Source organism: Falco peregrinus, chromosome 9 (genome assembly GCF_023634155.1).
Source record: "Falco peregrinus isolate bFalPer1 chromosome 9, bFalPer1.pri, whole genome shotgun sequence".
NCBI classification, from domain to species: Eukaryota; Metazoa; Chordata; class Aves; order Falconiformes; family Falconidae; genus Falco; species Falco peregrinus.
The window spans coordinates 3802823-3818078 of record NC_073729.1 but is presented as its reverse complement, the minus strand read 5'-3'; the positions used below and the strand labels follow the sequence as shown (position 1 = coordinate 3818078).

The window sequence follows — 15256 nt, the reverse complement described above, 5'->3', positions numbered from 1 at the left end:
TCACAGGCATCGTTTCGTTTTTGCAGAAATCATTCTTGTGATGGTGAAAAATGAAAAATCCTTTGGGTCTGAAGCCATTGTTTGAGTGTATCTCATCCTAAACTTCCTTCAAGGGATTTCTTTGTTCACCCATTCCAAAATTCACTACTTGTTATAGGGGTTACTGAGGTTTAAACTTGGAATGAGCATGTGAAAAAGATTTAAAAGCATAGCATCCTGTAGGTGATACAGAGCAATAAAAAATTGCTTGATTACTGAATCAATATTATACTATTTCCTGTATACTGAATTCCTTCATTTATGGTGAAAAATACCTGTCTGTTTACTTCTTATCTTCTGTAAATATCACGCCTATTTTTTTACCCCTCCTCTTTCCTCCTCCCTTTGTACGTCCTCCCCTGTGATAGAAGCAATTGTATCAGTGGATACTATATAAAGAAAAGTTTTTAGCAGAGTTCTCAGTTCGCCCACCTTAGCCACCATGGGGCTAAGAGCTGCCAGCCTTTTTCTACTCTGGCTGGCTCTTTCCTATGCAAATGAAATAAGAAAAGGTAAGCTCTAGAAATTAAATGATAGCAGATTGCCTCCTGTAAAAGGAGGAGAGAATTAAAATACTGCTGCAGAGGTAGAAGGCGGCAGTGCATTTAAATAACGCGCTGGGGTTTGAATGTACCTTAAATTTCTATAACTTTCAAATACTGAGGCTACATGGCTCAGCCAACATAGGTAGATACTGCTGTCTTTGGATAGATTGATACCTATAACTACTGTGTTAATCTCTAGTTTGATGTGCTTGGAAAATATTTTCAGTGTTACTTTTCTTTCCATGTGTTGATACTTTCCTAAGTATGTCAATTACTTTGCAGAAAGCAATTATAGGAGTTTGGGAGGTTCATTGTTACAGCAATGAAGAAAGTGGATGATTGTGCCTTTCGTTACTTTGGAATGACATAAATACTTTCTTCAAAAGTGTGTGTAGTAACATTGAACAAAGCTCAATTTGTCATTCAGGATGTTAATAATCCTTCTGTAAAAACTAATTTACTGTTATCGACTTTGAAGTGTTAAAATGGAGCTCTCTTACTGACTATTTTTTTTTAGGGATAGTTGATGAATTTTGGGCAGTGATCAGGTTTGGGGTATTGGTTTTGGGTTTTGGTCTGCTGCATCTTGAATTCAGCAATGGGAAGGAAGCATTATCTTGCATTTGGGATACCAGCTGTGAGCCCTGGGAGCACCTCTGTGTAGTGTTCCTTCTGGGGAGAGAAGCATACCAGTTTGGCTGGATGTATCTGTATGGCTGATACCATCAAAGTACAATAAAGCAGAGGTCTCCTTGGTAGTTTTGCTTTCTCAAATTAAACACTGCAAGAAAATCTTGTGAAGATGTGTGGCATGTGTGCTTTTTGTACCTTGGCAAGCTTCCCAAGTATGCTCAGGTTTTATGTTCACCCCTAATCTACAGCATCTTGATATTTATCAGACATTGTTAATTTTTATTTTTTGTTGGTATAGGTGGATAGGAATGGAACAAATATCATCATCTTCATCTTTTGCTATTACGAAAAAAAATGTTTTTTTTTCTCCTACTATGGTTATTTTCTGGCCTATCTTCTAAAGAATTTCTATTCTCTAGTAAGAGAAATCACCACTTCTGTTAGGAAAAGACAGGATTCAATAAAAGCTCCTGTTGTACACAAATCCTTTTGTAACATTTAATCTATTTGCCTTCTAGACTAGGAGTGGTACCTTGGTTTCCTAGCTGTTTTCCTTTCTAGTGCATGTTGCATCAGGGAAGAAAATAGCTCTTAGAAATATTTAATATTGCTAAAAATGATACTGTGATTTGGAATAAATTCGTATGTTTGACAAGGCAGCTCTATTGCACCGATGCACCAACTTGCTAGTGGTCAGATGGTTAAGTTTCCCCACCTCATGTAGATAAATTCGTTCGCCTCAGTGAGGATTATATGATAAACCCAGGTCTCAGCAGTATTTGTTAATGTCTTATTCTCCATTAGAGGTTCACATCTCTTCTGTTTAGTAGCAAAGACTTGATCAGGCCTGACATCTGTGGGATCACTGTGCACATAATTCCAAGTGGTTTCTACTATAAAATGCAACACTTTTCTTGGTGCTAGCTCATTCCTTTCACTTTCTTCATACCTATTTCTTTTGCATCACTTAACAGGAAGGACAAGAAACCATGGCCACTATGTCTGCAGCACTTGGGGAAACAACCATTTCAAAACTTTCGATGGAGACATCTATCAATTCCCTGGCATGTGCGAGTATAATTTTGCTTCTGACTGCCGAGAGTCTTACAAGGAGTTCTCTGTTCACATCCAGCGTGCTCGCAACAGCAATAACCACCCTGAGATCCAGTATATTCTGATAACAATCAAGGACTTTACGGTGTACCTCAGACCAAAACTGGCTGTCGTGGATGGGCGGATGTAAGTTCCTTTAATATAATAGTATTTCAGAGAAATGTGCTGGGAAGATAAAAGCAGGATTGATTCTTTGCACAGCTTTCTGTATACCAACCGTTAAGGTAACTGCTACAAGCATTTCCACAAGCAAAAAAAAAACCAACCCAAAATCCCTTTTGAAATCCTGCAGAAAAATTGCTTTGAGGAGCAGTTTTAGTATTAATTGTCATTTCTATGCTAGCATAAAGGATGATTTAAATGCCAGTCAGGAAGAGGTTTGCATGAATTGTTCTTCTGGTTGTGCAGGCAACAGTGCAGCTCATGAGCCAGACCTTTCACTGGCATTAAATGCCATAGCTTCCTTTGTTTTATGGCATCCCCTTAAGTTTACCATAGGAGATGGTCTAGCAGACCCTCAGAAATGAAGACGCATTTCTCTTTTTCTTTTTTCTTTTTTTTTTTTTTTTGTCTTTTATTTTGTGGCAGAGGAGAGTTGTTTTTTTCCAATTTTCATAAATAATTCTTCAAGATCTTATGGCCATTCCTCAAGGGATTGTAACAGATACAATGCAGGTCAAAGTTTACACTAATTTGTATGTGGCAATATGTACTTTTTCCACAGTGAGCTCCTCCTGTAACATGGTCACACAAGGAACTAGTCTGACACTATTACTGGTACCAAGTAGTGTCTTAACCTAGCCTTTCCTATCTTTTCCTATCCTTTCAGTGTGTGTTTATATATATATATAAACACAGAAACAAGTGAAGCAACTCATAAGTTAAGACATAGCTCTAAAGATGGAAGTTGACTGTTAGTATGTCTTAGCATAATTTAAAAACCAAACTTTTATTGTGATCCTAGGACTGGGTTTTGCCCCAAATTCATCTTTTGCTCTGAAGTTTGGAAGCCACTGCAATAAAAACCTGTTCAAAGATAGAAAATAATGTTCATTTTTCCAAGGTTCATAGCAAAATTCATAACAAAATTACATGAAGCTATAAAAAAATGCATTCTTGCCTCAAACTGGAAAAGCCCTTTATTGTGTGTGAAAAATAAGTTTAGAAATCCTTTAAAAATTGTTTTTCTTAAACCAAGCCTCTTTTTGTTTGGTTGGTTGGGGTTTTTTTTTGTCTTAGGTAGTATTCACAAAACAATAGATTCCTTCTGAACCAGTTTTTGTGTATGGGAGACTTAGTTTGTTGTAGAACTTAATTTCCCATATTGCTCTTTAAATGGCATGATGCATTGACGTGTAAAATAGCATTTCACACTACTGAAGTGAAAACTGTAAAGCAGAAAAATGTATGAATTTGCCTTTTGGTACCTGATCTACCAATTGATTGAATGTTCTAGTATTATAAAGAAAGAGAAACAGTCCATGCTGTGATAGCTGAAAGGTGAAAGGTTGCCCTGTGTTTTATAATCCCTCTCCAAAAAGCATGATCTTTTAAGGCCTCATTGTCCAGAGGATGAACAATACAGCCAAAAGTAAAAGCAATGGTTTCTGACTTCCCACCTAGTATTTAGATGTGTAAGTAGTTTGGCCATGTTAAAAATGCCTGAGGTAAATAGCAAGAAAAATCCCAGTGACAGGAAATTAGGAGATAAAATTCTCCCAGAGACTAGTTAAGAGGGGATGTGCATAGATACACATGAATCCTGATAGGTAGCAATTGTGTTGGCAAATCTGTAGAAAACGAGCTGATTATTTTGACTAGGTTCCAGTTTACACTACTTCTGTTTGAACAGTCTCTAGTTCTTTAGATTTTATAGGATGAAGCTGCTTGCTATAATCCCTGTATTGCTGAATGAAGTTCAGCAGTGTGACTTGTTACGTAGTGCACTATAAGACAGATGTACGAGAACAGATCTGGTGAATTGATTCTTTATCAGAGAAAAACGTCTATGCTCAGCCTTCTGCAAAATACCTTCTATCACATTAACTTGCCTTGCTGTCACCACTGCCAGAGTTGGTCCTGCCAATTAATTAACTACTGAAACAAACTACTGAATTCCTCTTTACATGCTCCTTTCTTTTCAAACTTTTGTTGGCAGTCCCTGTCTCTGCCTGTGCTTTTTGAACTCTCTCTGGAAGAGGAGGATGCTTAGAAAGGAACATTCATTCTCTCTGAAGTCATTGTCAGATCTTTTGGTAAAGAAAAGCTTCCATTAATGTTGTTACTTCTTTCATTGAAGTAAATTATTAGTGAGTGTTTGAATATCTTCTGTTAATACCACAGTGATGATCGTTTGATTATGTTGAAGACATCTGCCATTTTGGCTTTTTTCTTAAAGAACCCACACTCTTGGGGAGGCTTTGCCTCTGAAATTGTGTTGCCTTTTAAAGGCAATGAGTTATCCTGTCCAATGTCAGAGAGAGAGGATTTTAGCCTCATTTAAACAAGGCATCCTGTGTGGCTAGGATCAGGTAGACAGATACTGTTTTCTCTATTCATTAGGGCATTTGGCTTATTGCAGACATCCGTGTCACCCCTTATGTTTCTGTATTAATGCAAAGTCTCTGGTTTTCTTCCTAGTGTGAAGACACCTTACTACAGCTCTGGTATGTTCATTGAGAGCAATGACATCTACACCAAGGTTTATGCCAAATTAGGCCTGATTCTGATTTGGAATCAGGAAGATGCACTGATGGTATGTATGATCCGAGTTGTCTTTATTGGTATTTCCTGGGTTTAACAGATTATACTGTGTACTGAACAGAAGTAGAATCTCACGAACTGAACAGAGCTAGAGTGTTAGGCTGACTCATCCAACTGACACATTACCTTATCTTAAAAGCATAACATTCATTTCTCTGCAATGTGATAGAGGTAGCAGTATGGCATGCAGATGATCTTACTCTTCTCAAGAAAGGGAGAAGGAGCTTTCTGAGAAATAACTGATGATTTTGCTATATCACTACCACAATCCAATCTACATTTTCCTTCATTTGTCTTTTAAAGGACTTCCATCATTGACCTTCCTAATTTATAGCAAGACCTAAATTTTATCCCAGTAGGGGAAAAAATGAGGAAACCCCCCCAACCCCTGTGATTTTAAGAATGCTTTCCTTTTCATCTTTATCACCATGGTGGTTACTGCCATTACTGAAACACAAAAGCTTCACTCACTTCTGTTTTCTGTGTTACTTTTTACATCTAACTGTGTGTTTATTAACTATGTTACAAATTCATTTGCAAAAGTTGTGTCTCTAGAGTTTTGAGTTCACCATCACTTCTGCTTATAGCAACCTCCCTTCCGAGTAAATGTATTTGCTTTGAAATCTCTTCATGCTCCAAATAATTATTTTCTGGTTTTTCTTTTTTCTTTCCGTTACCTAGGTGGAGCTGGACAGCAGATTTAGTAACCATACATGTGGTCTCTGTGGGGATTACAATGGAGTTCCAATCTACAATGAGTTTATCAATGGAGGTGAGTCATCCTACCATACATATGACAGAAGACAGGCTGATAAGCATTGTGCATAGGAGCATCTCAGGAGAGTAAATTTCACCTGAGAGATGCCTGTTATTGCCCCAGAATAAACATTGTGTTCCAGTGCTGCATTCCTGGTCTAAGGTTATTTTATTCCAGATGAATCATCTTGTTCTTTTCTCTACTGGCCTTCTTTTCTCATTACCACTTTACATTTTTAAGCACACTTATTCATAATAGACGTAATTCAGAGCAGAGACCTGTGTCCAACAGGCATATTTGATACCATAGTAACTGTTTTGCTTGATCAGTAGAGTCCCAGAAATCAGATGCTCCTTGTGAATTTTTTGGGCTCAGCAAGTCCTCTTTGCATTTTTTTCTCATAGATGCAAACTACAATTCAATTACATATGGAAATTTACAGAAGATCAGGAAACCCAATGCCAAATGTGAAGATCCTGATGAAACTCAGGCACTTCCAAGCTGTAATGAGCATGTGAGTATTCCTCATGGTGAACTTCACTTGCATGAGCACATGAAGTCATTCTTGTGCTATGGGGAGTTGGTCTGTGAGGAACTGGGAAGACTTTGTCCCTTCCAGGGCAAATGGTTTCTTCTTCCTTTCTTGAAAAAGTGTTGCTGTTCAGAAGACAACAGTTTTCCATTTTTAAGCCAAGACAGGAAGTGCCTAGAAGCTCAGGTGCTTATAAGTCTTAAATACTACTACTTTTCCTCCTTAGCGTCATGAGTGTGAGAGATTGCTGACTTCCTCTGCATTTGCTGATTGTCGGTTACGCCTTAATTTGGAAATGTACATCCAAGCCTGCATGCAGGACAAGTGTGCATGTAATGGAAATGAGGACTCCTTCTGCCTCTGCAGCACCATCTCTGAATATTCTCGCCAGTGTTCACATGCGGGTGGCCGGCCGGGTGAATGGAGGACAGAGTACTTTTGCCGTAAGCAGCTATATAAATCTTACAAAGAAGCAAGTATTTCATGGATATGGTGCTGTGAAACATTTAAATTCATTCTTTCTTTAGAAAACTACAGGCATATATTATACATTTCCTATCAGTAGCGCAATAAACTGCATACTATGTTCTTCCTGTTTTCTTCTTCTATCACCCTTGTTATTAAGAAATCTTTTTCAGCAAGTAGAAATTCTGTTCCCATTAAAGGACTGTGAGTTCTGATACTGCAGATGACTGGGATAATTTGATCTATTAGAAACCAAAAGAAGGAAGTATAAAGAGAGGGAAAGCAGTTCAGAAACAGTCAAGCTTTGCCAGAGGGAGTCTGGATTGGGACACCACTGACTTGAGGGGAGTAGGGGATATGGTCTGCAATTTCTGAGGAATGATGGACTTCACACACAAATAACTGGTAGTGTCTTTCTCATTCTTTCAGCCAAGACCTGTCCTGATACCATGATCTATAGGGAAAGCAGCTCACCCTGCATGGATACTTGCTCACACTTGGGGATCAGCAGCCTTTGTGAAGAACACTACATGGATGGGTGTTTCTGCCCTGAAGGCAAGTGTTATTGTTGCTATAGTATATGGAACAAAACCTAGAGCTCCGGCAAAGGAGGTCATAGATAAAACATAAAATGTAGTCAAATTCTATCTTAAAAATTAGTACTACTACTCATTATTCCGCCCCACACACACCCCCCCCGGGGGAACATAACTATAAGTTTTTCTTAAAAAGGAGGTCATAGTTCATTAATTAATCATTGATTTTATAGTTAAATCATTTTAACACAATGATAGGTAATAAACTGTGCTTTTTACTTCTCAACAAATTGACCTCTGCTAATTTATAGAAAATCATGCTTTTTAGGTTGAATAATTCTGAGACAGTGGACATCATTTGCCCAGAAAGTGATAGTGAGGAACAGTGAGTGAAATTCTCAGACTATCAACCTCAGGAAAAAAGATTACAATTATAGTCTACATATGCCAGAAGGACTGAAAATGTAAACATGTAAATTTCTGAGATTGTTCCTCTATATTTACATTAAGCTTTTCATCTGTGTATGGTTATATTAATGGATACACTTAGATTTTCAAAGCTGGATAAAAGTATTTTCCCTGTGTCTTATAGGGCAAAAAATAGAAACAGTATTCAAAAAGTAGAAACACTATTCTTCAGAGATTTGATAATCTCAGCCTCTGCTTTCTGTGTCAAGTTGAGTGCATGCCTCCTCTTGAGAGTTTCTGCTCTGTGGAAACTGCTTATTTCAGAAAAAGCTGGAATAGTTTACTGTTGTGCTTTACAGGAACTGTGTATGATGATATTACTGAAAAAGGCTGCATACCTGCTAGCCAGTGCCGCTGCAAGCTCCATGGAAAGGAGTATTCACCTGGAGAAAGCATTACCAATGAATGTGAAGAATGGTAAGGATCACGGTGGTTTATATGCCTTTCTTGGAATGGTTGTGAATGGGTCTGTGTTTTTCAATCTTCCACTTAGTCATAGGAGACTTCCTGAAAACATTTCTGCTGCATGTCAATACAACCAATTTTCTGGAAAGTTTTCTTGTATCTGTGTTACATGGCAGGGGGGAAACTTAAGGAAATTGTCAAAGATACTGTTTTAAAACACCTGGGGATATTTTGCTGTTTGCTGGGTATACAGATGTTTTCAGTGCTATCAGCTCCTGCAATACCTACAAGCACTTTTTTATTTGTCTGTTTATAGCGTCTGTGATTCAGGCAGATGGACATGTAAAGATTTACCCTGTCCAGGCACATGTTCAGTGGAAGGAGGTTCCCATATTACCACCTTTGATGGGAAGAAATACACCTTCCATGGAGACTGTTACTATGTGTTGGCCAAGGTACTGTGTACTGTAGGACTTTTTTCTTTTCAAGTAAATACAAGCATCTGTGTGCTGATAAGTAACAGCTATGAATTGTTGTTTTATTCCATTTTTATGGGATGAGGGAAGCAGAAATGCTAAAAGCTGTACTGGAAAATTCAGGATGGGCTGTAATAGCCCAAAGTGAGGAGTTCAGCACTTGCTGCAGTGGGTGGTTAACTGATTCAGATAGTAGGCTATGTATGGTGTCATTATCCAGTGGAGTCCTTCACATATAAGAAATCAAAGGATCATGCCAGCTACGTGGACAGGTAGGCTGCAAAAATTGGCAGTTCTCAGGATTAGAAGCTCTGAGCCAAATCTGTAGTAGCTATTTCTTTGTCTGAGTGCGAAAGTCCACTAGGGAAAGGAGCTAGGCAGGCTATTTTATGCATCTGTCCCTAAAATATCTGCTGCCTGTTCTAGGGAATGACAAAAGATCTTGCTGAACTATAAACCATACCAAATAATTTGTTTGAAAGACGGTTCAGCTTCCGGAGTCCGTGCTGAAATGGTGGTCTTAATAGCTAAGTTCTATTGTAATTGCTATTGTAACTGATGACTTTTTGTTTTGGAAATCATCTTGTGACAATTTTGATTGGACTAATGGATATTTATTTCCCTGTGATTATAGGGTACGGTAAATGACAGTTATGCTCTCCTGGCAGAGCTGACTCCCTGTGGCTCCACAGACAGGCAGACCTGTTTGAAGACTGTCGTGCTGTTAGTAGATGACAAAAAAAATGTAAGTGTTTTGTGGGTTCTGCTAGATATATTGAAAATTAGCATATTTTCCTTACTCTGGAGCAATAACTAATTTTGTTATTATTAGTTGCTGTTGTGGATGGTAAGGCACCTCAGACAGACTGAAAAACAGCTCAGGCTTCTGCCTTGAGAGCTCGTAACAGACCTAACCAAAACAAAAGATGACATTCAAATAAGCTGATATCTTCCACTGTTCTCTTCTCTTCTCTGTGCTATATGATTATTCTCACTGTATTCCAGGCTGGGTAGAAGTAAGAGTACCATTCTTACTCCCCTCACAGTATTTTACTTTATTCAGGTATAATTTTGTAGATGTAGTTGAGTCTTTTTCAGAAGAGATCCCATCTTTGAATGTTGATACAATCCATACTTCCTAAATATTTGTATTTTCATTCACTTTAGCATTCTGTATGGGAATTTCTAGACTATATTTATACATAATTTTGCATACATTTACACAGAATTTTCCTCCCTTGTTTCTGGTCTTCCACATCCTTGCCAGTGTAACTGGAACAAAACTAAACAAATCAGAAACCCATCATTTTATGTTTCTGTATACAGACTAGCATCTCTTCAGGAAGCTTAACAATTGGATTTCTTATTATGCCAGAATTGTGCTAAACCATTACACTAAAGCTGTGGCATATGCTTCTGTAGGGAACAGGAACTTGCTATAGATTCTGAAGGCCTGATTTTTTTTCTACTTGCTGAAACCAAAGTGCCCAATATAAACAAGCTTTGCATTTCGTTACTGCTATAAACTGTTGTAGGCAGGTGTAAGTGAAACACTGAATAGCAAGACAAAACCTTATTTGTATCCTACAGGTCTGCTGCCACATTCAGTTTTCAGACAGATTCTTCCATTCAAAGATTTTAAGTTCTAGTCACAGTCGAAATGTGAAAAATCCTCCCTCTTAATTTTTTTTATTAGTTCCTTTTCCTCTCAGTACCTGAAACCTCATTATTCTATTTGCTGTTACACAGGTGGTGGCTTTCAGATCAGATGGCAGTGTGTTACTGAATGAGATGGCAGTGAATGTGCCTCATGTGTCAGGTAAGGGACGCAGCCATCACACACCTGACTTCTCATGTAGGGGTGTGTTATTTCAGAGGCAAAAGTGGAAGAGAGGAATATGAAATTTGTTCAGATTTTGGAAAAAACTTGGGAGGAAGGTGATTTAATAATTTCATGGACAGACTGACTCTAGACAGCTGATGACTGAAAAAAATATCCCTTCACTTTTGTCATACGTTTTGAATATACTTTGACATGTAGCTTGCGAAAGAGGGATTGCCATCGCTTAAAGTTAAGGCAGGTAACTTAACTTGCCTATAAAGAAGGGTGTTTAGCACTTTCCAAGTCTGGCTACGTGGTGTGGGCATGTCCTGGCTCCCAGTAATGGTGTGTCTCAAGCATGTCTACCTCATCTCTCTTCTTTCCCATGATTCATTTTTTTTCCCCTGTGGGAAGAAAGCCTGGCAGAAGGTATCTGCTGTATTTTCTGGTCAGCCACAGCAGGAAAGATGATGTGCTGTGTAGCACCCTCTTATTTTCTCACCTCACTTGAGACAGCATCTTTTTATATAATCAATGGATTTAGACAGACACTTTCAGAGGTTGACTCAGATCACCTCGTTTAGGAGCCTAACTTCTGGTGGAAGGTCACTATCAGACAGCAGCTGTGAGCTCTGGGAGTAACTTTTGAAAGGAATACAGAATTCCTCTTTATCGCTTCTTTTTGGATATGTTCAGGCAGCACACTGACACAGTATGTGTTGCTTCTTACTGGCCTATTGGAAGATGGCAAGTTACTTGCTAGAAAGGAATTCTTTATCTGAAAGAACAAGTGTTCATGGGATGATATGTTCATGGATGCTTGTGCAAAAACAATTACAGTGTGTAGCTGAAAGTTTTAGAGAAGTTAAAGTGCTCTAGACAATAAAATAGATCATCTAATAAGTAGATTAAATAGATAAATAGAGCATATAATAATAGATTTACTATAAGAAATCAGTTAGCCAGTAGATGTTGGGTTTTTTGACTTTAGCAAAGCTTTTGATACTGCCTGTCAGAGTAGCCTGGGCAAACTGTCCAGCATGCAGCTAGGCAAATGTGTTATACATTTGGTTGGCTGGAAAGTCAGGTTCAAATAGTTAGTAGTAAATGAGGTTAAATCAGGTTGGTGGCCAGTCACCAATGGGGCTCCCCAGGGTTCAATTTTAGGGACATTGCTCTTTGTATTCATAAATGGTCTGGATGCAGGAGTTGAATGTACTTTAAGTAAGTTTGCCAATTATAATAAATTAGGAGGAGCTGTGGAATTCCTCAAGGGTAGAGAGGCCTGGATAGACTAGGAAGCTGGGCAATCACCAACTATATGCAATTTAACAAGAACAGTTGCACCTGGGACAAGGTAGTCCTGGTTATATATGCAGACTGGGGGATGAGAGGCTGGAGGACAACCCTGTGGAAAGACATCTGGGGGTTTGGTTTGATCGCAAGTTGAATATGAGTCAACAGTGTGCCCTAGCAGCCAGAAGGGCCAGCTGTACGCTGGGGTGCATCAAGCACAGTCTAGCTAACTGGTCAAGGGAGGTGATTGTTGCACTCTACGCTGCACTGGTGCACCCCCATCTTGAGTACTGTGTGCAGTTTTGGGCACCTCCACGTAAGAAGGGCATCAAACTATTAAAGTGTCTAGAGGAGGGTGACCGAGATTGTGAAAAGCCTCTGGAGCAAGATCTGTGAGGAGCAGTGAGGTCACTTCATTTTTTTCAGTTTAGAGAAAAGAAGGCTGAGGGGTAGCCTCATCTCATTGCAGTCTACAACTTCCTCAAGAGGAGCAGCAGGGGGTGAGGTGCTGATCTCCTCTCTGGTGACCAGCGATAGGACACCAGGAAATAGTAAGAAGCTGCACCAAGGGAAGTGCAGACTGGGCATTTAGGGAAAGGCTCTTCACCGAGAGGGTGGTCAGTCACTGGAACAGGCAGCTCAGGGAAGTGGTCACAGCACCAAGGCTGTCAGAGTTCAAGGAGCATCTGGACAATGCTTTTAGTCATACAGTATGCAACAGTGCTGGGGTAATACCTTCTCTGAAAATCTCTTGCACTTCAGATTTCTCAGCATTAATGAGTTAGCACTGAAGCTGTATTGCAGAAAATTTGAACTTGGTACTGATCCCAGGGATGAGTCATTATAGGTAATCAGCTTGTTAAGTTAGTGGGGACCAGCATTATATTTAGTTGGCCAGCAATTTTTAGAGGAAAAAAAAAATGATTAATTTGATCCTGATCTCAGAGTTTTCATGGCAGGTGATACCTTAGAATCTAATAAGAAGTATTCTCTCAGCAGCATATGTGTGTGTTTACTTCACAGTCCATGTTTTGTTTTTCAGCCAGCTTCTCAGTATTCAAGCCATCTTCCTACTACCTCATTGTTCAGACTTCTTTTGGGCTTCAGCTGCAGATCCAATTGTTTCCAGTCATGCAGCTGTTTGCAACTGTGGATCAATCAGTTCAAGGAAAACTTCAAGGCAAGTGTCTATTCAAATGGGAAGCAAAGCCATGCTGTTCCACAGCTGAAGAATCATGTATTCTTTACACGAGTGATAATTCGTGCTACTTATTGATTGAAGAGGAAGAAACTAAAAGCAGAAAATAAAACACTGGAAGAGAATTGACTCAAGCAAACTAGAAATGCATTTTTATTTCATATTTCATATTGAAGTGACCTATCACTCCTGTGCCAGTACATGAATGTTTCTTAGAATATTCCTTACTTTTGTATTCAGTTTAATTTTTAACTGTCTACAAAACTAGGCTTTTAGTGCACTTTCTGGTTTTAATATCATCAGAAAGCATAAAAAATACAGGTTAGGGCAGTGATCTCCTGAGGCAGAGGTGCCTTCATGAAGGCTACTCTTCTGAAGAGGTTAAAGATTTAAAATAGGGCTCCTACATCTTCAGTACTTGTAGAATGCATTAATATTGAGGTGGAATATTCAGCTGTATGTACTTCTGTTTCAAATGTTTGTGATCAGTGGTCCCTTTCCCTTTGACCTTTTAGAATGAGAATGAGTAATTAGGTAAATTTTTTACTTTCTTTTTTGATAGGTCTTTGTGGAAACTTTAATGGGATGGAAGGTGATGATTTTAAAACAGCCAGTGGCTTGGTGGAAGCTACAGGATCTGCCTTTGCTAACACATGGAAAGCTCAGTCAACCTGCAATGACCAAGTAGAAAAGCTGGAAGACCCCTGCAGTCTCAGCATTGAAAGCGGTAAGCACACTAATAATTCAGATGGATTACTTCTGCCAGAATGAGCAGAAAGCATTTGTTTTATATTACTGCAACAAACGTGTAAGAGTTGTAGCGTGGCATTGAACTCTTTCTAGAGGACTGTCAAATGAATAATTAATTTCTGCAAGTACATATGCATACAAGCACTGATTTCCCATGAAATTAAAGGGAAATTTTAGTGGGTGATGGTAGAGGAATCCTGAGCTGGAAGATAGGGAAGCAAGGTCATTAATTTATATTATCTGCAAAGGCAGCTTCTATTTCCTAGTATTATTTTCCCCTGTTTTAACTTAGCTTTATGGTCCCCAGATGGAAAGGGCTGTCACAATTCCATGTAGACAAGTTGCAGCAATATGATACTGATTTTGATTTTATGATTGCATGTCTACTGCTAGATAAATGAATCGGAGAATAGAAATAAAGGTACAGTGATTGCATGTAGTTTCTCAGCTCCCCAAAGTGCACACAGTTCTGTCATTTGTGTGGCTGTATTGCATTTATGTGACAGCATAAGTAGACATGGCACAAGGAAGATAAGTGAATGTAATGAATATGATGATATAATTTCATTTTTATCCTATTTTTTTTAGCAAATTATGCTGAGCATTGGTGTTCTTTGCTGAAAAACTCAGAGGGTCCTTTTGCAAGATGTCATTTAGTTATTGATCCTTCAGAATACTATAAGGTATTGTAATTTTGCACTCTTTTTAGTACTGCTTTATTTCAGATGGATGACTAGATGTTTATCATTGTTCAAACATTTGAGACATTACTGAGTAGCTTGCCTATAAGAGCTGGTAAAATTTTTGTGGTGGTTAACTGAAGCAGCATAGCATGCATCCAGAGTATCTCCTATGAGGAGATTCTTATGGAGTGCTGCTGAAGAAAGAAGTACATTCGTTCTGGTTTCTTATGTTTTATATTTAATATACTTTTTTATTGGATTGGGTATTTGAACTGGAAAGAAGATTCAAGAGATGCAATTGTGCACACAAAGTTTAAGGCTACCCTTACACATTAGTTGCTATTAAGTCAGAAGAAAAATTAGTGAACATTTATTAAGTTTCCTGTATTTGTTGGAATGTAATACCAAACCATTTTCATGTGAGAATCTCCATGGCTTCTTTTTCCCCTATGCTCATCATTATTGAGCAGTAAGTGAGGCTTACCTGAGCAAAAAAAAGAAATTCCTAAATCTCTGCTCATATTGGAACTCAGTTGGAGCTCAAATTTTGTGAAGAACGTCACAGATCTGGTTAATATTTTGCCATTCTGATTTTTATTTTTTTAATGGATCTCTGCATTCCTAAGTTGAACTGGGAAAGAATGGTATCAAAGTCCTTTAAGACAGGTGTTGATAGGAGGCTGGCTACTTTTTAAAGCTTTAAGAGGCTTGGCTTAGATTGGGATAAGCATCCAAAACTTTAATTGTGTATGAAATGAAGCAGCACTTTCAGTCT

The 15256-nt window shown here is 38.5% G+C and overlaps 1 protein-coding gene across 1 annotated transcript in view; it reads left to right on the top strand.

Moving 5' to 3' along the window:
* Positions 1–481: 481 nt before the first annotated feature.
* Positions 482–15256, top strand: part of MUC2 (mucin 2, oligomeric mucus/gel-forming) — a 51617-nt gene continuing 36842 nt past the window's right edge. The window contains exons 1-14 of the mRNA XM_055814172.1: positions 482–551; positions 2192–2456; positions 4971–5085; positions 5775–5865; positions 6255–6364; positions 6609–6825; positions 7277–7402; positions 8151–8268; positions 8573–8711; positions 9367–9477; positions 10482–10551; positions 12893–13030; positions 13611–13775; positions 14387–14481. Coding sequence (XP_055670147.1) covers positions 482–551; positions 2192–2456; positions 4971–5085; positions 5775–5865; positions 6255–6364; positions 6609–6825; positions 7277–7402; positions 8151–8268; positions 8573–8711; positions 9367–9477; positions 10482–10551; positions 12893–13030; positions 13611–13775; positions 14387–14481 — 1830 coding nt within the window. The remainder of the gene's footprint in view (positions 552–2191; positions 2457–4970; positions 5086–5774; positions 5866–6254; positions 6365–6608; positions 6826–7276; positions 7403–8150; positions 8269–8572; positions 8712–9366; positions 9478–10481; positions 10552–12892; positions 13031–13610; positions 13776–14386; positions 14482–15256) is intronic.